Genomic DNA, 17,209 nt, shown 5'->3' on the forward strand with positions numbered 1-17,209 from the left:
GTGGCGCAGTGGTTAACGAATCCGACTAGGAACCATGAGGTTGCGGGTTCGATCCCTGGCCTTGCTCAGTGGGTTAACGATCCAGCATTGCTGTGAGCTGTGGTGTAGGTCGCAGACGCGGCTCGGATCCTGTGTGGCTGTGGCTCTGGTGTAGGCTGGCAGCTACAGCTCCGATGAGACCCTTAGCCTGGGAACCTCCATATGCCGCGGGAGCGGCCCAAGAAATGGCAAAAAGACAAAAAAAAAAAAAAGGAAAGCCTTTTTGAAAACTTGGTCAATCTTCCATAGATGATAAATTGTTAAATTTGAATGAATAAACATATCATATGTAAAGATTTAACTGCATTAAACTGTCTTGTTTAAAAGTGTTTCAAAAATTTAATTAAGATAATATATTCAAAAACATCCACTATAAAATAGTGCCTTATGAAGGAGAACATTTAAATCTATCTTTTACAAAAATTAGCAAAAAGAAAATATAGAGTCTGCTTAAATATATGAAGGGCTGTGGCTCAGACACTGCTGAACGGTTGTAGTTAAACCTATTAATGTTGTCAATGTAGTTAAACCTAAATGGGCAACAAAACAAAACAAAACACCCCTCAAAACCCTATATTCACTCTGGGATGGTTCTTCCAACAACTGAGTATTGTTACATTTATATCACAGTGAATACCTTGGTTGGCATATGTGTGTAGAGGCTCTAAAAAAAGTTGAGGTCTTCTCAGTGCTGGGTTATTGATGGCAGCAAGGGAAGGGTAACAATGAGGGGGTGTCAGATGGTGCAGGACCAGTGAAAAACTGTACTCCAGCCCTCCTATTGACCCATTGTTATGAAAGAGTAGAAAAGTGGCAGATAAAAGCAACAAATCTGTACAGCACAGGGAACTAAATCCAATCTCTTGGGATAGACCATGATGGAAGATAGCATAAGAAAAGGAAGGTATATATATGTATGTATGACTGGATCCCTTTGCTGTACAGCAGAAATTGTCACAACATTATAAACCAACTGTACTTTAATTTTAAAAAATTGTTTTAAAGAAACAGATCAGGCCAAAATGTAAGATGGTTGCAAACTCTTCTCATTTAGAGGTTTGGGAGGAAGGAAAGTAAATTACCTAAAGCCTAATCCTTGAAAAATGTCCAATGGCTACCAATAAACCCAGTGACTGGATTAAAACCAGAGCAGTTTGAAAAGAGGAGCAGAGGAGATAAGAAAAAAATATAAAATATAATACAAAATACAAAATATAATACAAATATTCATTTGCTAAAGTGCCAGAAAGAGCTCATGATAAAAATGGGTCTCATTCTTTCAATAACTGTGAAAATATATCCCTAGTAAAGTGGCACAATATATCTATTCAAGTGACACTCTTGATGGGTAATTGGTTGATCCACCGCTACTGTAAGCATGCGCTATATACAGAAGCTATAACTTCTCAATACAAAGCTTTAAAATTCAAGGTTTTTTTAAGTGAAAGAATAGTTCCTTGATTAGAAATGAGTATAGGACACATGGAAATGATGGACTTACAAACACTTGGTTTTGCCTTGTATGTGTAGGAATCAGTTTCTACCCTGAACTTGGTCCTCTATTCAGACAGCTTCTGCCACCTGACTTCATCCGCTGGCCCCAGTTACTCAGTTGTCCTTCCTCCGAGACTGACAAAGCCCGATGAGGAACAACTAAGAGGACTGTCAGATGACTCTGTCTAGCACAGCACCTTATACACAGTAGTTGCATAAATGAATGGTTTTATTGAGAAAAATAGAGATACAAAAAAATGATGCTTTAAAAGAATGTACGGGGAGTTTCCGTTGTGGCACAGAGGAGGTGAATCCTATCAGTATCCATGAGGATGTGGGTTCAATTCCTGGCCTCACTCAGTGGGTCATGAATCCAGCATTGCCATGAGCTGTGGTGTAGGTCACAGATGCATGTTTCTGTGGCTGTGGTTTAGGCTGGGCGGCTGTGGCTCCAATTCAACCCCCAGTCTGGGAATTTCCATTTGCCACTGGTGTGGCCCTAAAAAGAAAAAAAAAAAAAAGAATGTATGGCAATTCCCTTGTGGCTCAGTGGGTTAAGAATCCAATGTAGTCACTGCAGTGGTGAGGGTTCAGTCCCTGGCCTGGAAACCTCTATATGCCCCACCTCCAGATGAAAAGAATATATGTATAAAACAAAACAAACAAAAAGAATATATGTATCCATAAGTTGAAGGACAGGAAATATAGACAACTGTGTGTGCTTGACCAGCTGACAGCAAGACTTCTTTTGGGACTTGTACTACCCTTCCTTTCCTGTTAAGAGGTAGGGTGAACAGAGCTGGCTTTATATCTACAAATGGAAATAGAAAATATTAGAAGTATTATACTAATAGTTTTCTGGGACACAAGGACATCTCAGAAGAGGGATTTGTAAAATGTATTTGAGGAGGAGTTTCCATTGTGGCTTAGTGGGTTAAGGACTGACATTTCCGTGAGGATACGGGTTTGATTCTTGGTCTTGCTCAGTGGGTTAAAGATTGGCCTTGCTGCAAGCTGTGGTAGGTCAGATTTGGTGTTGCTGTGGCTGTGGAATAGTTTTTGAGGAGATTGAAAAAAAAAAAAAAACCCAAAAAAGTATTTGAGGAGATTAAAAGAGTCTTCCTAGGATAAGCCTAAATTTAAGTGTGGGAGATACAGTTGCCCTCTTCACATTGTGTTTGTAAGGATCGAATCAAATTAGATGTGAACGTTTCCTAGAGGAACTTACAGTCCAGTAGGAGGAAACCAACAAGTTGCATTCCCAACTCCTCTTTCTCCTGAGGCCAGAGTAAAATAATGTAGCTCAAGGTTGATAGGACATAGACTTTCATTTCTCATGACCAGATAACAAAGAAATGCTAGTTGGAGGCTGGTTTTAACACATCAGGACCCTTTACCATCTCCCCTCTCTCAGAATCACAATGGTGGTGTTAGGGCAGAGGACACATCCATTGGGGAAACCCAGGGAAGCAGAGTAGTTGTAGCTGGAGGCCACGTAGCCACAGGTGAGGCAGGATACAGAGGCAAAACAGGGAAGAGCAACTGCAACAGTGTGGAAATGGTTGCATGTCCAACCTGGAGGTGGAGGGTTCTAAGCATATGGACATGCCCTGGAGGCAGATATTTTCCAATTTTACTTTATTTATTTATGCCACACCCCATGCAATGCAGAAGTTCCCTGGCCAGGGATTGAACCCCCGCTACAGCTGTGACCAATGCCAGATCTTTAACTGCTAGGCCACCAGGGAACTCCCCAATTTTAATTTTAAAATACCACACATATAATGTGAAAGCGTTGGACCACTGATCACTTATTCATTTAAGTTTTGAAAAAGATAGAAATAAGGAGAATTGCAAAGACATTCCAGGATTGATAGAAAGCTATGGCAGGAGTTCCCGTCGTGGTGCAGTGGTTAACGAATCCGACTAGGAACCATGAGGTTGCGGGTTAGGTCCCTGCCCTTGCTCAGTGAGTTAATGATCCGGCTTTGCTGTGAGCTGTGGTGTGGGTTGCAGACGCGGCTCGGATCCCGCGTTGCTGTGGCTCTGGCGTAGGCCAGTGGCTCCAGCTCCGATTCGACCCCTAGCCTGGGAACCTCCATATGTGGCGGGAGCGGCCCAAAGAAATAGCAAAAAGACAAAAAAAAAAAAGAAAAAAGAAAAGAAAGCTATGGCAAACTGGGCACAGGGATCTTTATGCAACCATTGTGTTAATCAGCACATCGGTATGGCAGAAAGTGTTCAAGAAATTCAAGTACTTCTAATACCTGGAGCCGATCAGATTTGAACAGCTATTGGTTATTATTTTCTCTTTATTTTTTAAGGGGGTACCTGCAACATATGGAAGTTGCTTGGCCAGGGATCCAAGCTGCGGCTGTGACCTGAGCTGAAGCTGTGGCAATGCCAGATGCCTTAACCCACTGGGAGGGCCAGGGATCTAACCCACCCCTACTGGAGCCACCAGAGTTGGATTCTTTTTTTTTTTTTTTTTTGTCTTTTTAGGGCTCCACCCACAGCACATGGAAATTCCCAGGCTAGGGGTTGAATTGGAGCCACAGCTGCTGGCCTACACCACAGCCACAGCAATGCTGGATCTGAGCTGCATCTGCGACCTACACCACAACTCACCACAACACTGGATCCTTAACCCACTGAGAGAGGCCAGGGATAGAACACGTGTCCTCATGGATACTAGTCGGATCATTTATCGTTGAGCCATAATGGGAACTCCTCCCCTGCTGGAGCCACCAGAGTCAGATTCTTTTATTTGTTTGTTTTTTTAGGGCTGCACCTGCAGCATATGGAAGTTCCCAGGCTAGGCATCCACAGAGTTGGATTCTTAGCCCATTGTAGGAACTCCAGCTATTGGTTATTTAGACAGCTTTTAAAAACTGTTTCAGTGTGAAATAACTGAGATTTTTCTAGTTAGCTTTGAGAAGACAACCTCCATAAGACAGATTGTAAAAGTGTCCTGAAATAGACATAATATTTAATTAGCCAATATGTACAAGTCTATGTCAGGTAAGTAAATAATTCTCAATAAGCTGGACATATACACTGTCTAGAAAATCCACTTTAAATTAATGACAGGAGCCTATTATAATGCCACATAGATTTTTTTAATGCTAGCATATTATTTTTTGGCAGAGATCAATGTTGTATAAACTTGAATAGAGTTTCATTATTCAATTATGAAACGGGATACAAGCAAATCTTATAAGCCTGGTTTTGGTTACTTAACACAGTAAAATTGTAATTTCAAGTTACAGAGATGTTCACATAATGACATTTTTTAGCTAATAATACCTATATAATAAAAATAAGAATTAATACTTTACACCTATGACATTTATCAGTAACAATTCTCAAGTCAAAAATAACTAACATTATTCAAATTATAATTGTAATTCCAAATAAAATTGTAATTCCAAATAAAAATACTATGTGCTCACTGTAGCGGTGTATCTGTGTGTGTGTATACGCATGCATATGTGCATGTATTTTATTTTTCAGATAGTATTGAACCCTAGTTGACTTAAAAAAAAAGAATAAATTAGGCATGTTACCCTGTACTTACATTATCAGGGTGCATTTTATGTTATGTTTTTATGCCAAAGAAAGCCTAGAATTCTAGTCAACTACAATAAGCAGTCTTTAAGTCTGTTTAGCCATGGAAAATGGGTTACCTCTAAAAAACTGGTTTCTTTTGCACAATGTACCCAAGAGCGGAGTGTGTCTCCATTTGCTTATTTCCTAGTAACTTTTAGGTCCATATTTCTAAACTGAATTCAAGGAGATCCCCAGAAAGCGCAAAGTGGAGCTTTGGCAGCTATAGAACCTTCAGCTCCAGCCTCCCCAGTGGTCCCTTCTCCCAAGAACCACACTGCAGGGTCTGATCACCGGGTTTCTTCCTAGGCATCGGCTCACCCTACCCTTCATAACTTAGCTCTCCTGGATGAACTCAAGGAGAATCACATTCTACGCTTTCCCATCTTGCTGGCTTCCCCACCTCACCCTCCTTGGAGGTGGGGCAAAGGGGGAAAGGAGAGGGATTCACCACTGAGTAACAAGACAATGCAGGTAGCTAACAGAAAGAAAACACCATCAACTAAGAATGGTTAGATCAAAAACAGAAGAACCCTCTAAAGAGTCTTCAGCCTTACAATTACAAATGCGCCAAAAAAATTCGAGCGTAAGACACAGGGAGATCTAAACAGGATCTGAAGCAATGGAGGAACAATGGGCTCACTAAGAACAGGACATCGCTTTTGCTTCCGGAAGGATAAAACTGGCAGCGCATGTCCCTAAAATCACAAAGGAGGTAAAAGGCGGCTATAGACTTTTTTCACATAATTCATGTGTTCAACAAGCATAGAACTGAAATTGAATGGAATCTGGTCTATTTTCTCCGGTTTAGCAGACTGTCTTCTAGGAACCTGGTTTGATCGAAGTTTTCTTCTCCAGCTGTAAGAAAAAAAAAATTACATAAAGTCAACACACATCCTGTGTTTTACAAGAAGAAAAGATAAGGTGAAGAGAACCTCAGGTAATAAACATGGACCCCCCTACGTTATGCCAAGTCATGCACTCTGCTACTGAAATAAACAAAAAAATTGGATTTTGATTTGATTGAATTCACATCTGGCATGTGAATCTCCACAGCGAATGAAACTATAATGAGTGTGTTTGATAGAAAGCTGCAAAGGCCACATGACTTGCTCTCAATATACCTTGTGTCTAAGACACCCACCCATAGAATCATTCACTTGCATCAAGGTACTGTTTCTATATTTCCAGTTAAAATGCATTTGAATTGGGAGAGATGAGAGGGGAACACATTTGCACATATTCTCTTATTAGCTGAGCTGGGCCTGGGGCGGAAGTAAGACAAAAAGAAGTGAAACTTGTTAGCTGGATGGAATTGCAAAACTTTAGAGCAGGAAGAATTATCTCTGGGTGGGGAGAGCAGACTGAGATGACAGAAGCTTCCTGGGATTGAAAATGGGTCAAAGGGTTAAAACTCACAATGGGGAAGGGAGAAGTCGTCAGAGGCAAAATGCTGCTTTTGATATTCTCTAAGCTTATCTCTAGAGAAAACCACTTCCCCCAGTTAGTTATAACATAATTGGAATATCTGAGTTATATTCTAACCTGAATTGCTGGCAGATTTTGAAATCCGGCAGAAAATCAGCTGATCTGTTTGAAGGGAAGTAAGGAGTTCCCTGGTGGCCTAGTAGTTAAAGATCTGGTGTTGTCACTGCTGTGGTGTGGGTTACTACTGTGGCTTAAGTTTGATCCCTGGCCAGGGAACTTCCGCATGCTGCAGGCACAGCTGAAAATTTTTAAAAATATGGGAGGGGAAAAAGAATTCAGCAAGAAAGAAACCATCCCTGTATATCCTCCACTAAAATAACAATCCACTCCATAAAATAGGAGTGCACTACATAAAATAAGTCCAAATGATACCTAAGAACTTCTTTTTGTTGTTGTTGTTGTTGTTGCTATTTCTTGGGCCGCTCCTGGGGCATATGGAGGTTCCCAGGCTAGGGGTCTCATCGGAGCTGTAGCTGCCAGCTTATGCCAGAGCCACAGCAACGCGGGATCCGAGCCGCGTCTGCAACCTACACCACAGCTCACGGCAACGCCGGATCGTTAACCCACTGAGCAAGGGCAGGGACTAAACCCGCAACCTCATGGTTCCTAGTCGGATTCGTTAGCCACTGCACCACGACGGGAACTCTGTGAACTTCTTCACAATAAAAAGATTAGAGATGGCTAGTGATTAATCTGTCATATGGGAAAATCCAAATCTTTTCCATCACTTCAGACTAATAAAATTTTGTTTCCTCATTTTATCTTTAGAGATGAGCCACTTGGGAACGTCAGAAACTTCAATGGTTAAAAACTTGAATTTATTTTCCAAAAAAAAAAAAACAACCCTGAAATGGAAACATATAGTCACAACTTTCTGTAAAGTTCTGAATGACAATCCCTCTCCTCTTTAAAATTAGCTCTCCCAGGAGTTCCCTCCTGGCTCAGTGGGTTGAGGATCTGGCATTGTCATTACTGTGCTCCTTGTTGCTGCTGAGGCACGGGTTCGCTCCCTGGCTCAGGAACTTCTACGTGCTGCCCGCCCCACCCCAAAAAAATTTTAGCTCTCTCTTCTCCACTCCAGCTCACTTTCCTTTCTGGCTCTGCACGTCTTCCCAGCATCAATTCTAAAGCTCGATTATCACCCAGCCCCCACCAGTGCTGTCCTTCCACTGACTTGAAAAATCTGTAAGAGGGCTGAATGTCAAATTTAGAAGATCGCCTTGGAGGCAGCATCTTCTACCCATGATTGTCTCTTTCTCGCCTTTTCATTGCAAGAGTTCTGAGAGCCATACCAGCTAGCATCCACTTTCCCTTAACTTACTTTCTTCCCCAAAATTATCTCTAAACATGGCTTCAGAACAGGCATGGCAGTCACAAATCATACGACTGGCCAGGGGCTGAGGGAAAGACGTGCAAACTGTGATTTAATCCTCCTATTCTACACAATCTTCTTTCCCCTTTGATTTCTGTACTCTAAGCATTTTCTACTTTGATTTCTGTATGAAGCATTCTGCCATGTTTGATGCTTCTAATTACTCTTTTTTTTTTTTTTTTTGAAACTTGTCTATCCTTGACTTCTGGGAGAGTCTTATTCTGGTTCTGTTACCTTTCTGCCTGCCCCTTTTAATGTCCCTTCACTGAGAGGATTTTCCCTCTTTCCCTTGATCTCTGGCTATTCTCCAAGGCAAATCTTTTACTATTTGCCCTTCTCCCACTGTATCTGAGGCCTAGGAGAGATTTCCGTTTTCATACTTTCAACCTTTATTAAATGACTCTGAATTTCCAGTTCTTCCCAAACCTGAATCATCAGGATAATGTGGGGGAACTTAAGGATACAGATTCTGGGGCCTCACTCAAGTCCTATGGAATCAGAACCTCTGGACCTAAGACCAAGAAATCTGTATTTTCAGCAAGTTCTCCAGTGAACTCTGATGGAACCAGTTCACACAGGGAGAGCAGAAAACCAGTGATCTAGACACCTTTATCCACTGAAATGTCCCTGTCACCTCCAACTGAACCTTAATGATATCCACAGGAATTTGCACACTTTATCAGCATCACCATTATATTTATTTTTAATTAAAAAAATTTTTTTGGTCATGTACCATGAGGGAACTCCAGCACCATTTTAAACTCTCACACACAACACTTTAAAAATGTGCTTGATGCTGGATTCTCTTTTACACATTTAGGAAATAGTTACTCCATGTTATCTGTTCTTCCTTAGGACTGAGCTTCCAGTCCCACTGACTAACTGGACCTCATCACTTCATTCCTGAATTACTGCCTTAGTTTCTCACTGACCCTCCACCCCCTCCCACAGGCGTTCCTCTTCAACCCAGTCAATTTGAGATGTGGCAGGGCACAGCTGAAAAAGCTTCAGAGTCCCACAGCTCTGAGTTAAACTCCCCATATCTGGTCTTCCTGTGCGAGCTTGGGAAAATATATACACTTCAGGAAGGTTCAGTTTCCTCAGCTATAAAGATCAGTATTAATATCTGACACACAGAAGATGGTTCCATATTGTAGTTACTGTTGCTGCTCTTATTGTTTCATCTTCCTTCACCATGTCATCTCTCTGTTGAAAATCCATAGACCATCTGATTGATGCTCAGACAAAGAATAAGTTACATCCTGTTCTTCATCCCAGTTCTGATAATTACCTGCTATATGACAGTGGGCAAGTTACTCAGTCTGTGTCTCTATTTCCTCATCTGTAAAGTGCGGATGATAATGGTACTACCCTAGGAGGTAATCCATTTATTATGGATTATAAATATATTAATACATACCAAGTGTTTAATTAATTAATTAACCTTTTACAGCCTCATACGTGTGTGGCAGATGGAAGTTCCTGGGATAGGGGTCGAATCAGAAGTGCAGCCACAGGCCACAGCCACACCGGATCAGGGCTGCATCTGTGACCTATGCCACAGCTTGTGGCAACACCAGATCCTTAACCGATTGAGCAAGGCCAGGGATTGAATCTGCATCCTCGTGGACATTATGTCAGGTTCTTAACTCACTGAGCCACAACAGAAGCTCCTCATATCAAGTGTTTAGAACAGTATCTGAACCATTGCATTATAGCAAAACCTTCATAGTTATTAGCTAGAGGTGGTAGTAGTTGTAGTTATAGCTCTAGCATGAACATGACTCTCACATTCTGCTGTTCACCCGACTGTTCACCCTCCCTTTTCTGGCAAAGGCCATTCTCACTCTTGCTTTTGCTTTATCTGCTTTCTACGCTACTTGTCACAGTGCCTGGCACATAGCAGGCGGAAATGCATATTTGCTGAATGAAGCCTTATAATCCCCTCTACTCAACCAAATCATCCCTGGCCCTGCTCCGAGTTCAAAAAACCTCTTTATCCTATTCTCTTCTATTTACTCATAGCTTTTTTTTCCCCCCACAACAAAGCCATAGCTTGAAGGCAGAAAGTACCTCCTGCTCTCTTCCCCTCGCCCATTTGGCCCACCCAATACCAGGCAGAGAGCAATAGGTTTTCTCCATTAGCACAAGTGTCAGAGTACCAGGCCAGCAACCTATCTTTTGACCACCAGACCACTCACTGTATTATTTGAATACATTTTAACATTGAAATTATGCCATAAATATGGCATCATTATAGCTGGTTTTTGTTTGTTTGTGGTTTTTTTTTTTTTTTTTTTTTGCTTTTTTAGGGTCACACCTGCAGCATATGGAAGTTCCCATATGCTAGGGGTCCAATCTGAGCTACAGCTGCCAGCCTACACCACAGCCACCGCCATGAAGGGTCAGAGTAACTTACACCACAGCTCACCGTGATGCCGGATCCTTAACCCACTGCGCAAGGCCAGGGATCAAACCTGCACCCTCATGGATACTAATAGGATTTGTTTCCTCTGCACCACAACAGGAACTCTCTGCTACTCTTTAAATAATAAACATCTCTGTGAACTTCTGGTGGGGTGGGCAGTGTTAATTATTTTTAAAAACCTGAATAAATAAAAGCAACTCTGTTGTACTCAACACAGAATCCCCAAAGCACTCAAAGCTTCTCTGTCCTGCAGTTAAAAGAGGTCACTATACTTGTACCTTCTTGGGGTTTCCTCAAGGAAGCCAACAGCACAACTACTGCCTCTGGAAGAGTTAGTAGTTGGGAATTTGGGCTTCGTCTTTCTGAAGAAATAAAAATATACAGAGATTCTATTAGCATTTTAATATTCATATAGATAAATCCTATTCCAGGATGCTACAGTACTAGAAAAACCTCTGCGAAACAGCTTTTTGATCCCTCAGCAAAGAACACCCCCCTTACCAGAATCATTTTTGTAAACTATTTCACACTTCCCTTAGACATAACTTACACTTGGTTATAATGTGTATTATAGGGACTAGCAGAGAATTTAAACCATGTACTACAGAGAATTTCATGGAAGAAAGGAGGATTAAGATAAAGAACCCATGAGAAATTTGCCCCTCAGAGCTTAAAATGGGATGTTTGGGCAGAAAGGTTTAGATGGCCTTCTTCCTGAAGCCTGGACTATGTCTTCTCTTGTTCCTTCCCAAGCAGTTTGAGATAATAACCTGCATTCTTGGCCACGTGTAAAGCAATTATTTGACTAAAGGAGTATCTGCAAAATATTCACAACTATTTCAAATCTAGGTTGACAGAAGACAAAAGGTTCTGATTCAACATAAACCATGAGCTTTAATTTAGAAGCTGCTGAAGTGGGGAAAATAAACCTTACCATTCTAAAGTAAATAAGGTTAATTACCCTGCAGGCTTGAAGAAGGTGAATAAAACTTTGATAAGCCCTACCATGTGCCCAACACAATGTTTGGTATTTTTCAAAATGAGTAGGCTTGGTATTTTTAGCATTTCAGTCTTGAACGTTCATCAACATGAGCGGCATTTGATTTTTTTTAAAACCAACAACATGGAAAGGTTTATTATGAAAAAGAACAGTCCCCTGGCTCTTCTCGTAAAAGCCATGTCTTAACTATTTCTGATTTTGAACCTTTTGATAGTTCTTTTTAGTAATATAATAGAGATGTCTGACGTTTTTAGACAAATCTCTATTTTAATAACAATAATATTGGCAACAACAGCGTTTAAGAGAAACCTTGTAAAGATCCTGCCGTAAACTGGAGGCATATTTCTAGGCGCGGCCTCGCAGCTCTCATACCCGTCCAGACGCCCTGGAACAGGACCCGGGCTCCTGCCACGGGACACCCATCAGTGCCGGGCACAACGACCCGTAGCTCCGCCCGCGGCCTGCGGGTCTGGGCGGGCTGTTTCTCCCCGGGGCCGCCCGGGGAGCCCGCCTTTCCGGAGGCGGAGCGCGCCCTCCCATCTAGCGCCGCCCTCGATCGCCACTGACCCCTGGCTCCCGGGCACTCACCGGGCGGCGGCCGGTCGGAGAGGTCTTTCCTCCGGCTCTGGTCGGAGATGAAGCGGCGCCCCTCTGCCAAGGAGAGATACCGGCTCATCTCCCTCCTGGCCCGGCGATCCGGGCCCCTGGTCCGGTGCGCGCCTGAGCTGCCGTGGTTCCGGTGCCCGGCGCTGATGATGGAGGAGACCGCGGGGAAGGTCCGCGCGCCTCTCGCCGCGGGGCCGCCAAGTGCCCCCGGGTCTCGCTCATCAGCCCGGGCGGGGTGTACCCGGAAACCCCAGCTTCCTTTGGGACCTATCAGCCTTCTGATTTAGGGTGGAGGATCGCTATCGAACCAGAATTCTCCCCCGCCCCTTTCACTGCCTCCCTTTCTTTCCCTCGTCCTTTTCCAAAGATTAACTGAGACCGGAATGACCTCGATTATTTAGGGGAACAAACTCCATTCTCTCCCGTCAACTCTGCCATCTATTCCACAAATTCAAGCACCCCTAAGATTCCCTTTACTGCTCTCAGAAGAGCAGAGAATTTCGTACGTACGTGCACCCTTCAGGTAGAGCATAGCTTGAGGAGTCCAGTTTCTTCTCTCAAAGAGTCTCTACAACCCGGGAGAAGAGCAAAGCAGTTAGTAAGACGCTGCTGCTCAACCCTCTCTCTATTGGGGGAGGGGGCAGAGGGAGGAAGGGAGGGAAAAGAAAGAGAAGGGAAAGAAGAAGAAAAAAGAAGGAAAAGAAGACATAGGGAGGGAGGAAGGAAGGGGTCACAAAGCTAGAAGAGGAGCCCCAATTTTCACATTTGACTACCTGTGGAGCACTGCTGGAATGTCCCATGAAAGAAAATACCAGGAAAAGAGCCAAGGTTGTTACCACCAGACTTCTGAATCCCTACAGGAAAAGATCAAAGTCATCTCTGTGCCTGTAGGATTGTCTTCCCTCCTTGGCACCTGGACAATTACAAACCCCTTACTTTTTGCTATGTTCTGTTTCAGCACTCAGTGTGTGGGGGAAAGGGGGGGGGGTTCCCAGTTTATCTTCTAGATAATCTTCAAAGAGTTATTTTAAAAAATTATTTAAGAAATATATAATTTTCATTATTTAACCCAAATGAGGACTGGGGTGAATAAGTGCATCTTTTTCTTAGCGGAATTAAGTGATTGTGATATTTTAAAGGCATAATGTTTAACTACTCTTTAGTCCCTGAAACACTTATTAAACATAAAATAAAATAGGTAAAAAGCTATACAGCTTTTTATAAAACAGCTAAAAAATCCTCAAGTTAATAAAACCTTTACTTACCTTCATGTTCTCCTTTGTGGAAACAGCAATACCTATAGATTTACCTGTGAAATTTCTGATCTTGTTCTGAGGGTGGGGCTTTTAAATCTTAGTGTCAAGGACTCCTCCTTTTCTTCCCTTGAATGAGAGTGTCTACAGGGACTTCATGTCAGTCTTCAAGATTGAGAGGATCTGATGACTCCTCCAGGGAGATTCAGTTGCAAGAAGCAGAGGAAAGATTGATGGGTAAACACCAGTTACTGCCCACATCAGCCAGGAAATAATTTTGAATATATTAGCATCATAGCCTTCCTTTTCCTACTAGCTTCCCAAGGCATTGCTAGTACTACCACTACTACATTATTATTATTAAAGAAAGTGATTAACAACTCCAGGCAGAATCAAAAGTAAATGAAGAAAGTAAGAAAACTCATCTTTGGGAACTAGCTATCAAGCTATCACTGATGACTAAGGATGAATCATTTGGGTAGAAACAAAAAGGTTAGAGAATCCCAGTGGATTTGACATCAGTCATTCACTTAATTAGCCATTCAATTTTTTAACAAACATTTATGGAATGCCTACAGTGTATCCGTCTTCCCTTTAGTTCAAGGGACACAGCCATGTATTAAAAAGACAGATCTCTGGTTTGGTCATGTTTATCTTCTAGTCAGGGGAGAAACACTCTAAACTGGTAATTACAGAATTTTAAATATAATATTTAAGCTTTATAAAGGAAAATAAGTAAAAAGATGTGATAAGATAGGCTCTAGGAAGTTAAAAATCAAAGGGAGTCTGGAAGGATAAGGTGGAGTCAGACCTGGGATAAACTGGGTGGGATTTAGTATTGTAGGCATTCCAGGCAGAAGCAAAAAAGCAAACTCTTGGGATGGCAAAGAGTTTAGCTTGCTTGAGGAACAAGAAGGAGACCAGCAGAGCCAAAGCTGAATGGATGACAGAGGAGAGCACTGTGAATTGAGGTTGGAGAGGAAGATGTGCATCAGTTCAAATGGGGGAAATTGATTATAAGCAAAAGATAATGACTTAGGCAAGAGAAGTCCTTTCAGGGAATAAAGAGCTGTAATGAATTTGGGATGCATGTTAGAAGTAGAAAATATGAACTTGTGGATAAATGGAATATGAGAGTTTAAGAAAAATAAATCAAGTCAGATTTGTAGATTTTTGGTTTAAACACCGGGTGAATATGAAGCTATTTATTGAGATTGGAGACATTTCACAAGGAACGAATTAAGAGAGGGAAATTGAGAGTTTTATCTGTATATATTGAAATTAAAATTATATTAGACATCCAAGGAGAAGGGTCAAGTAGGCACTTGCAGATGCAAAACTCTGTGGCACTCGGCAGAGAGATCACCAGCCTATAGATTTCTTCTAAAGGGATGAATGGGAATTCCCATTCTGGCTCAGTGGGTTAAGAACCCAATATAGTGTCCATCACATGAAGGTTTGATTCCTAGATTTTCTCTGTGGGTTAAGGATCCAGTGTCGCTGCAAGCCGTGGTGTAGTCACAGGCGCTGCTTAGATCTGGTATTTCTGTGGCTGTGGTGTAGGCCAGCAGCTGCAGCTCTGATTTGACCCTTGCCATGAACTTCCATATGCCACAGGTGAGGCCGTAAAAAGAAAAAGGAGATTGGGGGAGGAATGATCAGATTTAAGAATTTTGAGAATTCTAAGAATTTTTATTATTTTTAAATTATTTTATTTCTTTTTCTTTTTTATTTTGTGAGAATTCTAAGAATATTAAGGCAGGATTAGGGATTGAACGAAAGCTTAGGATGTGAGTGGAGTTAAAGAGAGGAAGAGACAGGCCTGCGAGCCATGATACCAAAACCAGATAAACATACCACCAAAACCAGAAAATTATAGGTCAATATCATTGATGAACATAGACACAAAAATCCTCAACAAAATACTAGGAAACCAAATCCAGCAATACATTAAAAGGATCATCCACCATGATCAAATGGGATTTATCTCATGGTTACAAGGATTCTTCAATATCCCCAAATCAATCAGTGGGATACACCACATTAACAAACTGAAGAATAAAAAACCATATGATCCTCTCAATAGATGCAGAAAAAGCTTTTGACAAAATTCAACACCCATTCCTGATAAAAATCCTCCAGAAAGTGGGCATAGAGGGAACCTACCTCAACATAATAAAGCCCATATATGACAAATGCGGAGCTAACATCATTCTCAATAGTGAAAAGCTGAAAGAATTCCTGCTAAAATCAGGACCAAGATAAGGATGCCCACTCTCACCACTACTATTCAACATAGTTTTGGAAGTCCTAGCCATGGCAATCAGAGAAGAAAAAATGAAAAAAAAGAATCCAAATTGAAAAGGAAGAAGTAAAACTATCAGTGTTTGCAGATGACACGATACTTGATACTATACCTAGAAAATCCTAAAGATGCTACTAGAAAACTCTTAGGGCTTATCAGTGAATTTGGTAAAGTGATAGGATACAAAATTAATATACAGAAATCAATCACATTTCTATATACTAACAATAAAAGACCAGAAGGAGAAATTAGGGAAACAATCCCATTTACCATCACATTAAAAAATAAAACACCTAGGAATAAAACTACCTAAAGAGACAAAAGACCTGTATTCTGAAAACTTAAAGATGAGGATGAAATAAAGATACTATAAAACTCTTAGAGGAAAACATAGGCCAAACACTCTCTGACATTACCCACAGCAATAGCTTGTCAGATCCACCTCCTAGAATAATGACAATAAAAACAAAAATAAACAAGTAGAACCTAATTAAACTTAAAAGTCTTTACACAGCAAAGGAAACCATAAACAAAATGAAAAGACAACCCACAGAGTGGGAGAAAATATTTTCAAATGTAGTGACTGACAAAGGATTAATCTCCAAAATATATAAACATCTCTTGCAGCTCAATACTGAAAACAAAACAAAACAACCCCATTAAAAAAATGGGTAGAAGATCTAAACAGACAATTCTCCAAAGAAGACATACAAATGACCAAAAAAGAAAAAAAAAAAAAAGAAAGAAAACACAAACATGAAAAGATGAGAAACTCACTAATTATTAGAAAAATGCAAATCAAAACACCCTACACCAGCCAGAATGGCCATCATCAAAATGTCTATAAGCAATAAATGCTGGAGATGGTGTGGAAAAAAAGGAACCCTATTACACTGTTGGCAATGTAAGCAGGCACAACCACTATGGAAAAAAGTATGCAGATCCCTCAGGAAACTAAAAATAGAATTACAGTTTGATCCAGTAATCCCACTCCTTGGCATCTATCCAGAGAAAACCATAACTCAAAAAAGATACATGTACCCCAATGCTTATTGCAGTAGTATACACAGTAGCCAAGACATAGAAACAACCTAAATGTTCATTGACAAAGATAAAGGATAAAGAAGATGTGGTACATACACACAATGGAATATTACTCAGCCATATAAAGGAATGAAATGACATTTGCAGCAACATGGATGGACAAAGAATTTATTATGCTGAGTGAAGTTAGTCAGTGAGACACAAAATATCATATGCCATCACTTATATGTGGAATCTAAAAAAAGGATACAATGAACTTATTTGCAAAACAGAAACTGACTCACAAACTTATGGATTCAAAAGGGGACAGGTTGTGGGGGGAAATGGATTGGGGGTTTGGGGTGGAAATGCTCTAAAATTAGGTTGTGATGATGGTTATACTACTATAAATATAATAAAATTCATTGAATTTTGAAAAAAGCAAACTTACAGAGAATGAGTAGACCAAAGGAGGTTGAGATGAAGCAATTGGAAAGAAAGGAGAAATTCCAGGAGACCATGAGGCCATGGGATCCAGGAGACTATCCACTAATATAGAAAAGTCAAACTGATGCAAGCTAGGAAGTGTGCCTGG

At 41.1% G+C, this 17,209-nt stretch overlaps 1 protein-coding gene across 1 annotated transcript; it reads right to left on the reverse strand.

Moving 5' to 3' along the window:
- Positions 1–4,637: 4,637 nt before the first annotated feature.
- Positions 4,638–12,901, reverse strand: SPX (spexin hormone). The gene is made up of 5 exons (XM_047787432.1): positions 12,807–12,901; positions 12,544–12,601; positions 12,016–12,078; positions 10,706–10,789; positions 4,638–5,997 (listed from the first exon to the last, which is right to left on the reverse strand). The coding sequence occupies exons 1-5, from the start codon at positions 12,831–12,833 to the stop codon at positions 5,933–5,935; spliced, it is 297 nt and encodes a 98-aa protein (XP_047643388.1). The 5' UTR covers positions 12,834–12,901; the 3' UTR covers positions 4,638–5,932.
- Positions 12,902–17,209: the final 4,308 nt, after the last annotated feature.

This window comes from Phacochoerus africanus, chromosome 7 (assembly GCF_016906955.1).
Source record: "Phacochoerus africanus isolate WHEZ1 chromosome 7, ROS_Pafr_v1, whole genome shotgun sequence".
NCBI lineage: Eukaryota > Metazoa > Chordata > Mammalia > Artiodactyla > Suidae > Phacochoerus > Phacochoerus africanus.

Excerpts from the sequence above, each read along its gene's own strand:
- SPX (XM_047787432.1), bottom strand. The coding sequence starts at position 12,833 with ATGGGACATTCCAGCAGTGCTCCACAG. Across the intron at positions 12,602-12,806 it reads ATTCCAGCAGTGCTCCACAG|AGACTCTTTGAGAGAAGAAA; the intron begins GTAGTCAAATGT and ends CCCGGGTTGTAG. Across the intron at positions 12,079-12,543 it reads GCTCTACCTGAAGGGTGCAC|AGGGGCGCCGCTTCATCTCC; the intron begins GTACGTACGAAA and ends TCTCCTTGGCAG.